Raw genomic sequence first — 12061 nt, 5'->3', positions numbered from 1 at the left:
TATTATTTTTGTTATGTAATGTATTTCTGGCAAATTGGACCCGTCAAGGTAAGCAATCAATACCACTTAATGGATCTCAGTGGCGTTGCTACTATAAGGTCAGGTGGTGCAGTGCACTAGGGCATCAGAACTCAAGGTAGCTTCTAACCTAAGCTTAAAAAGAGCGGGTCAGGTTTTTGTATTAGTCATGTGTTATTTTTGTAATGTATTTTAAGTATTCCTGGAATATTCCGATCACCATTACCTGTTGGGACTCAGTAGCGTAACTACCGTAGGGCCAGGTGGTGCAGTGGACTAGGGCCTCGGAATTCTAGGTACTCTCTAACCTAAGCTTTGAAAGGAGCGCGTTAGGTTAGGGCTATTCCCATTTTTGTTAATTAATTACAGAGGCTCTACTCTTCATAGAGCTGATGTATCGGTTAAGTAGGCTTACCACCAAAAACCAAACGGCCATTTACTAGGAGAATTGGTGTTCTGAGTTGCTATCCATCAGTGAGGTAAAATATTTGGCATACCAGCTCTAATATGGCTCCAACAAGCATGTGTGCTAAATATGATATACACAATAAAACTAACCGCCTTTCACGTGGAAATATGGACGGCAGCCGCAGAACATGACCGCCATACGGCTACGACAGTGCATCTGACACAGGCCGAAGCTGTACGCCTGTATTCATGGAAATATTAATTACTAGTAGTTGAATGCGTTTCACACACGTTTTGAGGTGTCGGTTGTCATGTGTTAGGCAAAAAAGTAGCCTATGTCTTTTGTTGGAGTTCAAGTTTGCATCATTCCAAATTTCATCAAATTCGATTCAACGGTTTCACAGAGGTACTTTTACATTTACATATTACACACAAATGCCGAGATGATCCAGCGTATGATAGAAAAGTTTATAGTAAACCGAAAATAACTGGATCAAACTGGTTTTATTACCAAGGAGTATACAATTGAGTTCAAAAGAAAACATCGTGAGGAAAGCATGGGTTATATGATACTGTAGATGACCTACATTAGCATCAGCAAATTCTGCAATGATGCATTTTGTAACATACTATAAATATATATAATGCATCAAAATAAAGGTATTTATTACTAGCTTCTGCCCGCAACATTTTGGATTCGTGACAGGATTTCGTATCTCAAATAAAATCAAAATAATAAAATAAATAGAAATAAGAAGATGATTCTGGTTGATTTTTTACACCTTGTGTCCGAAAAACCCAAATATCTTAAGGAACCCTGTTTTTTTCAAAATAAAATTTAGCCTACATTACTCGCGAATAATGTAGCTTTCAAGCAGTGAAAGATTTCTTTAAATCGATCCAGTAGTATTTGAGCCTACTCATACAAACAAACAAATAAAGTTTTCCTCTTTATATAAGTTTTCCTCTATATATTAATATAGATCCACGCAATTCTCGACTTTTACTCAACTCCACACCACAACAAATTACCACAATACTCTGCCAATTTATAATCAGTAGAACAGCGTGGTTGGACAAGACAAGACAATTCAAACCTTAATGGAATCCCCAAGCCATTCATCAGGATACCTGCACCTCCTCTGATCAGGTCTTAATCCTTTGATTCTGTTCGCAGCTTCGATTTCCACTACCTGGAAATTGAGATTTTAGCGCTGAAAATTTTGGGTCACAAATTTCGAGGTTTGGTTAACAGGGTGGGGTAGTGGTAGCTCTAGTAGCTATGACGAGACAATAAGAGAGACAAGTTCAGGGTTGAGATAAGCAATCAGTCTTTTTCTTGTGGTATAACTTTCTCTATTTACATACCGTTCTTCTGTTTTGCACAACGAAGGATTCACTTTTTTGTGGATAAGGTTTATGGGTTTAACGGGAGCAACAAATCAAACTATGAGTGTTTTAGAATATAGAACACCCGTGTTTGCAAACACACTTGAACTATATCATATGTCCTCTTTAGTTAGCTAGTTTCCCTTGAGAAATTGATCAGATGGATATCGTCATCAAAATTCGTTACACTTTTTTTTGTGTCTGTATCATTACCAATATGTCTCCATAGTATTGTGTATGTTTTAATAACGTAAGATCTGCCTAAAGACAAATACCACTTCATAATTATTTAGACATATCATATATTTATTATATTTATCATATATTCATTATTTAGACCTAAAAATGTAAAATTTAAAATTCAGGTGCATTGCTAGTTATGAAAAAAAAAAAACAACTTTAAACGTAACCTTAAAGTCCGTGATCAGTTCATCGCCGGGATAAACATCTCCCGTGGGATTAGAGATGGCAGTTGCAATGTCGAATGGTGAATGAATGAAATACTGCAAATAAAAAATACCATTATTCATGTAAAAACTGTGATAGTTATTCAAAAGTGAAAAAGTATGTAGGTTTAGTGTAAAACCCAAACAGTTCTTATTATAGTTTATCGACTATTTTTAATATTACAAACAGACATTTCAATTTTATTATATGTGTAGATAAACCGGCCCTACCATCATGTAAATCTATTAAGCATGCGTCCGATATATCGAAACTAAACTCTTGGAGGTAGAGACTCTCTTCGGGATGTTTTTAACAAAGTGGGAATACTAACTGTTGCGTCGCAATATATTTACACCAATATCATGAGTATTCACAGTAGCATTGATCACTTTGATAAAATCAGTGATAATCATTGTATGTGCACTAGGAGTAGGGATAAGCTTATAACGCCAAGTTTCCGACTCCGCAAAGTTAATAAATCTTTCTTGTGGCAAGGTATCCGTTTCTATAATAAAATTCCGCAGACGTTTTTAACCGTTTTGTAAATTCAAATCGTTTGTAAAAAATACATTGGTAAAAAAAAAGCATATTATTCGATGCAAGATTTTATAGATGATAAAAAAACGTGGAGTTAATACCTGTTGACTTCCAAGCAGGATATATTAATTTAAAAAATTGTATTAACTAACATGACTTTGTATTTTTTAAATGTTGAAAAAGAGTAAGTACTGAGTTTCTTGCCGGTTCTTCTAGAAAATAGATTCTTGTTAGAATCTACTTTCCGAATAGGTGGTTGCTTCACTTAGTTGTAAAATAACAAAAAAGCTTTGAATATCGTTCCCGTACGTCAAAGCATTCAAAGTACGATAACATTAAACTCATGGAAATATTCGTCCTATCTCTCTTTAACTTTATAGTAATCCATCTGTGAGAAAGAGATGAAGCGAATATTAAACCGATTTCGATCTCTCTTTCAATCTCTTTCTCACATATCATGTTGAGTTAAACAAAGAAAGGGCGATATCTGAAATCGAATTATGCCTAAAATCTATCTGTTCTTTCGTACTCACTCTAACGCCATTATCACTGGAGTCAATCTGGACGTAACAGGACTCGCTGTGGTAGTGACACTTCATGAGATCCTGGTCCATCCAATTATCATCATCCACTGTCTGATACTTGGCGTACTTTGAATTAAACGTCGTGCAGAGTCCCTCCTCAGTCATCACTGGGACCCATTTTACCTAGCAATAAATAAAACATCATATACCTAATGAAATATAATGAGATTAAGGTTTCTAGGTCATTATAAAGCATATAACAGCAGCCTGTAAATTACCTACTGTTGGGCTAAGGCCTCCTCTACGTTTGATGAGAAGGTTTGGAACATATTCCACCACGCTGTTCCAATGCGGGTTGGAAACACATGTGGCATGATCTCTATGAAATATGACACATGCAGTTTTCCTTCACCGCTAAGCACGAGATGAATTATAAATTAAGCTCATGATTATCCAGTGTTGCTTGCCTGAGTTTGAAACCGCAACCATCGGTTACGATCCATCTCGGCTCATATATTGGATCACCTAAGTTTATGTGCATGGCAATAAACCAACCTGCTTATTTTGTGACATCTTCGCCGTCAGCGGATACTCTGGATGCACGTAAAGCGCCAGATTTAGCAGGTCTATGTTGTTCACCGTGTCATCGCTCTGGTATTTCCAGAAGTTCTGGAGATTAGTACGGAACGATATTTCAGCTATCAGCTCGACGAACTCCGAATAGTACTGGTATTTTTCCTGATCGGATTCTTCAGAGACATTCCATTGACTGGAATCATTACATAGTATAAAACAAAGTCGCTTACAAATGTCCCTATGTATGCTTAGATCTTTAAAATTACGAAAAGGATTTTGATGCGGTTTTTTTATGGTCAGTGATTCGAGAGTGAGGTTCTGTATATAATACATGGACAATACAAACAAGAAATAATCTGTAGTCCATTTAGTATAGACAATGCAATCGTGTGAACTCGGGGCGGGTCGCTAGTAATATACAATCAAAACGAATGACGATCAAAAATAGAGATTTAAATTTAAAGTTAAGAGCCGGTGCCGCTGCGGAAAAAGCTGAAGCAGAAAAAAGATCTAAATATTCGTGTCTTATATCAAATTACTTTTTTGTTTCATTTGCTTTCGAAACGCTTGGCCCTTGGAGTAGTGGTGCAAAAAACTTTATCAAAAGTATAACACCTCGCCTCTGTACAAGCTAGCGCTGTACACGTGCCTGTAAGTTCTTTGACACTTGACTTCATACAATTCATATGACTCAGTTACGATCATTATGTTATTAAATTTTTGTATGTACTTTCAGTGTAATAAAGACGCTCCGTAGTATCGGTTGGCTTAAGAGACATATTGTTTTCTTTGCTTGACGACAACCCCGATTGCTTTCCGATCTACCTGACATCTGACATCTGGCGAATTAAGTGAACGTGTGCTAACTAGCCCGTTCAGCCTCATCGCCTCCACTGGTGACAGGAGGGCTGGTTCGTTTGCCCAGAGGATCGGAATTGCGATTCAACGGGGAAACGCCGCTAGCATTCTTGCCACCATTGCACGCGGTCAAGATTTGTACAGTAACTAGTTTTAGTTCATATTTGTATATATTTAAGCATTTAATGTTATTGATTCTTATGTTAATAAAATATTAATACTGCAAAAAAGAAACATAGAGATAACTCTATCATGAACATAAACAGACCAACAATCCAAAATTACACTAAGATAAAAAAGACAGCTGACGCAAAAGAAACAAGACAAACAAAAATTGTTAGGTAATATTAATGTCAATTTCAGTCAATATTTCCAATCAAATTAATAACGACATTTCCTGTACGTTCTGCTAATCGAATTCAAAATAATAGAAAGATTCGTCAAAAGTGTGGTAACACGTCTGATTATATCAATAAATAACTACGAAACTTATAAAGCCTTCGTGTGGTAACTTTTTTCCGACTCCGCAAAACCAATAAACCATAATTGTCACCCTGGGCAATATAAATATTCATTTCTATTATACAATTCCGCACATATTAAACTTAGCCGATTCATATTCACACAAAGACAAATTAATAAATACAACATGGATCCAGCCTAAATAAAAGAGATCGCTATAAGCGATAATACCGCCTTTGCGCACTATGTATCTAATGTTTTGTATTTACCATATATTTCTATGTGTTGTGCAATAAAATATTTTAAATAAATTAAATTTTGGCGACCTTATCGAAACATTACTGATGCTACTCCACGATCAACAATCCACTACTGTCACGAAAAGCGAGTTGGAAGCGCTTTAAATTTTAATATGACAATTCGATAGCAACATACAGCGTTTAAGGTGTAAGCTATTACATAACATAATTTACTTGAAGATGAATTCCCGGGCCTTTTCCTGGTTGACTCGCTCGAGCAAGCAAGCCGTTACCGCTGGGAAAGCAGTCGACCAGCCACGGTAATCTCTTTGCAAGGAAACCACTACTGGATCTGAGTTGTAGCGAACCAGCTGACTCAACCCGCAGTAGACGGCGCCGCCGAACGCGCTTATAGTCAAAACTAACCAAAGAAATCTGTAAAATGCCATTACTTTACTCGCCTAGATAGGTGCTCATTCTACTAATAAACAACAATTCTTATTACTGTTGTTTTCAGGGCTGGATTAAGGGGCAAACGCGTAAACTACCCTGGGCCCTCCACTTGAGAGGGGCCCACACAACAGAGATTCCAATGCGATATCATATTATATTCATGCAACTAATTGCTGTTTTAAAAGTTACCAATAAATAATAAAAATAATACCGAGTAAATAAATTATGACTGGACTGATTGGAATTAATAAATTAAAATTATTTCAAAATATAATTATTAGGGTTTCCACGCCTATGTTGATCTAGGGCCTCCTCTCCTTTGTGGCTCTAGGGCCTTTACATCCGACTCTAGTTAATTTGCGTTTTGGGTGAATGAACCAATCTTTGAGCCAGGCAAAAGAGTCGTAGCATCTTAGTTACCAAGATTGGTGACGCATTGGGAATATAAATAATGATTAATATTTGTTACAGTGATAATGTCTCTTTGCGATGGTGATCACTTACCATCAGGTGGAACATTGTGAAATCTATTTACACATTTTATAAATAAAAATATGACAAATTTTGTTAGTAGTATTTAAATGCATAATACATAAAAAAATAAACACAAACTCTTTTGAAACAATAAATACTTATTTATTAAAATGAAAAACATTGGTCGAACAGTGTAACCTTTTTTTGTTTATATACGAGAAAAAAGAAAAATAAATGTCAAAAAATTAACCGTTACCGCACAATGTGAAATTAAAATTGTTTTTAATTTTTTCTTTTAAATAATATACACACCTTTCGAAGAAGTGAAAATTCGCCGCGACGGTATGCTTCAGGCCATGTAGAGTTGTTTCCTTACAGAAGATTGCATACACTTCATAGATATTAGAAATGGCAACTCTGATCGATTGTATAATCGATTTCTTTCGGGTGAGGCAGCTCAATATTGCGGTAGGTTTGCTTTTTTTTAATGTTTTACTCATTCTCTAACAATTAAAATTGATAAATGTCAGTTAGTGTTGACATATATATTTTTTTTAATACTATTTATGTAAGCAACTCTTAAACGGCTGATCCTATATTTATGTATATGTTTGAATCCATGAATTACTTATATTCAACCTGACAAAACGCTGCGATTGCTTTCCAGTATTAAAAAAAACTATAGTACAATGGAATGTCCATTTTCTCAATTGGCCTTTTCACTGGTTTTTAAAATTCATTTTATAATATTTAGTAGAAGTTAAGGGACCCAGTAAAAGTAGATTTTTTATTTCTAGTACATATTTGCCGACAAATATTATATTAAAAATTCCATATTTAAATAGCGCGCGAAAACGCTACTTGGACAATATGGCGTTACAATGCTGGTGAAGTCACTTGCCTGTGTTTTAATCTGTGATACATATAGAAGCCGAGCAAGGTTAACAAGCAAGTGACTTCATCATAAGCCCGGCCAATCAGGAGCATTTTGTGTCACGTGGCCAAAGTTTTTGGCAACGTTTTTTATTTTTGGATTTTTGAATAAATTAATTATTTTTTTAACTTTCGTTAATAAATAACGATTTTTAAACTCATAATATATACTGATTACAATAATCGACATTTTATTTTTCACATTGCCTATTATATGATGATATAAATTTGACTCTATAGTCGGATACCTGTGCTCACATAAACAAATTAAAAACTATTTTAAAATAAAAAGGAATGTAAGCCAGTTTTCGTGCAAAAAAAATATTCCATAATGTCCATACTTTATACTTACGTCTATTTTCAGAAGATATTTTACTAAAAAAAAAAAATATGCGTTTAAATTTGATAAAGGGCTAAACGCTCTGGGCGTTAACTAAGCAATGAAAATATTTTATAAATTTCTTCTACTGGCAACTAAGACGTATTCTTGTCAGACACAATTTCTACTCATACTAACGCCGCCGATGATTAAGCGTACAATGGTAAATAAATATCGGACTATTTTCCGTTATAACATCAAATTAAAACAGGGTTGCCAGCTGTAATTATTATTATAATTTGTTAAATTTTATTGACAGTACCTTTTATATCTTACTTTTTAAACAAGGAAATTCTGATGCTATCTTATGTACTAGTCTTATCTTTTACAACAGGATCCCAGAAAGCGTTCAAAATGCCTCTGTTGCCAAATAAGAAAAAAATTATTAAGGAACGCTTGTGTGCAAAAGGTTACTATACAATTAATGAGTTTATGATCGATAGCACACCTTGGGAATGAAACGATCGCCTCCTGGCTATTTCATGTCATTTAAATTGTTTATTTATAATACATGACACAAAAAAAACCGCTGAGTTTCTTTCGCCGGTTCTTCTCAGGTCAGAGTATTTCTTTTCCGAACCGGTGGTACTGTTTCAATTCAACCATCAGTAAGAAAGTGTAATACTTCTATATTGAATAAAGAAATTTGAGTTTGAATTTGAGACACTCTATTCGGCCAACAAAGCTGACATTTGACTCGATTTTAAAATAAATACAAAAACAGATTGGCCTTTTTTTTTAATAATTTGTTTAACAACTGCTTTTTCTTCTGTCGAATGCATCTATACTTGGAGTCAGGATTTGGATAGCGAATATTATTACTATACTTTTATGAAAGTATCAAACACAGCGTTATTTATTTTCATTATTTAAAATATATATTTACCATGGCAACCCTGTCTTAAAGATGACAAAAAATTAGATTTTAATACGATCGGTAAATAAGCTATTGAATGAAAAACAAAATCAGATCAATCGTTTACTAATGGAAGTCTTTTCCTGAGTTTCGTGTACACCTAATGGATTTTAATGTAATAATTACTGAAATTATACCCATTGTGATATAACTGTACTTTATTTTGTGTAGGAACAATTAAGCTATATTTTATCTATGGGTATTAACAGCGATTATGTTTTGTAATTTAAGTTGATCAGAATGAAGATAAAAGCTTGCTCACTCAAGTGGTAGTGTTTCAATTGACCATCAATAAGAAAATGTAATACTTCTATATTTAATAAAGTTATTTGAGTTTGAGTTTGAGTTCAAGCTTTCTAATAATTTTTTTTAAAAATTTCAAATTTTCAAGTAGACAAATATAAAAAAAAACAAAATTGTTTAAGACAGTCTTAATTATTAATTTATGCCACATAAAAATAATTTAATATATTAAAAATATATTCAACAATAAAATTTTAATAAAACTTCTCGAAAAAAAAAAATTGAAATAGGAACGGAAAGGAACGGAAAATTGTAATACATAATAAAGTAAAGAAATCTTATTTTTTCAATTATAGATAATAAACATTTTAATTTAAGTTCTTTCGAAATATACATACATGCAAATTTCTATATATTCTTTGTCAAGTTATAGCTAAGTAATAGTCGTAAGCGGCCTCGCTCGCGTTTATGGGCTCGTCATCAGGTGTAAGGCATAAAAAGAAATCAAAACAAAATTCAATATTTCATACAAAAATTTATATTTGTCGGTTCACTGGTTTAGTCGTGAAAGAACAACAGACATGCATCGCATTTATTAATATTAGGCCCCTAAGCTAACAAAAATTAGGAATTATGGTTTAAATAATATTTTTTCATTGACAATGAACTCTAAACCTTAACTACTAAATTACAAAGCAAAATATTTCTCAATTTGAATACCATTTTTTCAAGCTCCCGACCAATGATACTGCGTTCGCTGTCAATTTGCTGTCGAATGTTGTTTATTTGGCTCTTAAGGTTGAACAGATTATAAAAAAAAATTACTATTTTACTTTATTACATTTTAAAAATCTTATGTCATGAGAGCTGTAAGTGGTTAGAACGCGTGCATCTTAATCAATGATTTCTGTTTCAAACCCAGTCAAGCACCAATATATATTTGTGCTTAATTGTGTTTGTGATGGGCCAGCGGTTAGAACGCGTGCATCTTAACCGATGATTGCGGGTTCAAACCCAGGCAAGCACCGCTGATTCATGTGCTTAATTTGTCTTTATAATTCATCTCGTGCTCAGCGGTGAAGGAAAACATCGTGAGGAAACCTGCATGTGACAAATTTCATAGAAATTCTGCCACATGCGTATTCCACCAACCCGCATTGGAACAGCGTGGTGGAATATGTTCCAGACCTTCTCCTCAAAGGGAGAGGAGGCCTTAGCCCAGCAGTGGGCAAATTTACGAGCTGTTACTTTTTTATGTCATGACAGCTGTAACTAATAGTACGACACAACTTAGATGTACTATCGACAATTCACATCACATCCGAATTAAGTACGCTATCCCAAAGTATCAATATTTATTTCTTATGTGAATATGATCTTTACACAAACGTAACAATTTGTAATATCATATGACCTAATATCTTTGTCAATTTGACACGTCGACCTGTTTAAACTGACGCGAGAATCAATAGCGACGAATAGCATCGAATGGCGCGATAGGGAGCTATTTCTATTGGTTGTATTAATCAGTAGTAATTGGTGTTATTGAATTTGCCGATGCTACATCTAAGTTGTGTCGTACAATACGTTATATTTAACATGATTTTTCTTATTTGACTCCAGTTAGCGGCGCTATTGACGCTGGCCTACCTCGTGTATCAGTATCGACAAACGATTTTCAAACTAGACGACAACGATGGTCTCCACCGCAGATGTTCAAGCAGAATATCACGATCCAAGTAATTTATTTAATCACTTATTAGTATATAGAGAGTCGAGATGGCCCAGTGGTTAGAACGCGTGCATCTTAACCAATGATTGCGGGTTCAAACCTAGGCAAGCACCGCTGATTTATGTGCTTAATTTGTCTTTATAATTCATTTCGTGCTCAGCGGTGAAGGAAAACATCGTGAGGAAACCTGCATGTGACAAATTTCATAGAAATTCTGCCACATGTGTATTCCACCAACCCGCATTGGAACAGTGTGTAGGAAAATGTTCCAAACCTTCTCCTCAAAGGGAGAGGAAGCCCTTAGCCCAGCAGTGGGAATTTACAGGCTGTTGTTGTAGTATATAAAAGACAAAATATAAAAGATAGATATATGGTGTCGCGGAATTATTTGTAGAAATAATTAAGACGAACCAGGTAGCCATACATTGTTTCTAATTCTAAGCAACTGTTTAGGCAGCGCACGAAAATAATTCTGTTTTATGAGATATTTTTTTCCGACTTGCTAAACAAGAGTTGTGATAGCTCGGTTAATATACATGCTATAGAAACAATTTATGGCCTATAGCACTCAGGAATAATGAAGCTTTCTGCCAGTTAAAAAAAAATTTGAATTGGATTATGAGTTCCAGAGATTACCCCCTACATACAAATTTTACCTCTTTATAATATTAGTATAGATTAATAACTCTGTTTGTTAATATTCTTCTGATCTTTTCAAGTGCATCAACTGATGCTAAGTGGTCTCTGGAATATATACTCTTTAAGAAATATTAACCGTACTTAACGCTAATGCATTCATGAAATAAAAAGTAAACCATATTATATACTACATTTGTTTAAATTGATTTTCCATAACACAAGTGCTTTGGCTACTCAAATTGGGATCAGAATATATATGGGATGTTGTCTCATATAATATAAGATGGCGTAACTATCGTAGGGCCAGGTGTTGCAGCGCAGCAGGGCCCCTAGGAGTTCAGGGGGCCCTCTAAATTAAACCTTAAGCTTCTGAAGCTAGAAAATCACGAGCCTGCGCACAAAATTTTTTATTTGGTATCCTTAATTTTAAAGGGCAATTATTAGTAAAAAGGGGAGGGATGGAGGAGGTAAGGGCCCGATCTTTTTTCTATGCACCGGAGCCCTTCCTCACCTAGCTGCGCCACTGCTCATATTTATTATTTATTTACTACAAAGAGCTCCTGATTAATACCACATATTCGAAATTCAAATATCTTTTTTTATGATTAAATTATTGTTACCACAGATTATTTATTATAACTAATGATGTGATGTCAAATTAAACTTTTTCTTTAATAAACAATTGATCTCTTTGTGTGTTTGAGATTAAAGAACACTAATTTAAATGCTTATCTTCTAGATCTCGCTCAAGGTCAAGATCAAGAGCATTGTCAGACATGAAACGAAGAGGCAGGAAACCTACACGGCGCTGCCCAGACTGCAGCCTATGTAACT

The 12061-nt window shown here is 34.6% G+C and overlaps 1 protein-coding gene across 1 annotated transcript; it reads right to left on the bottom strand.

The window, feature by feature from the left end:
* Positions 1 to 571: 571 nt before the first annotated feature.
* Positions 572 to 5907, bottom strand: LOC124541356. The gene is made up of 6 exons (XM_047119210.1): positions 5693 to 5907; positions 3879 to 4092; positions 3333 to 3506; positions 2226 to 2318; positions 1524 to 1619; positions 572 to 667 (listed from the first exon to the last, which is right to left on the bottom strand). Exons 1-6 carry the CDS (start codon positions 5905 to 5907, stop codon positions 572 to 574), a joined length of 888 nt encoding a protein of 295 aa, XP_046975166.1.
* Between the last annotated feature and the right edge of the window lie 6154 nt (positions 5908 to 12061).

This window comes from Vanessa cardui, chromosome 28, assembly GCF_905220365.1.
Source record: "Vanessa cardui chromosome 28, ilVanCard2.1, whole genome shotgun sequence".
Taxonomy (NCBI): domain Eukaryota; kingdom Metazoa; phylum Arthropoda; class Insecta; order Lepidoptera; family Nymphalidae; genus Vanessa; species Vanessa cardui.
This window is presented reverse-complemented; position numbering and strand designations above follow the sequence as displayed.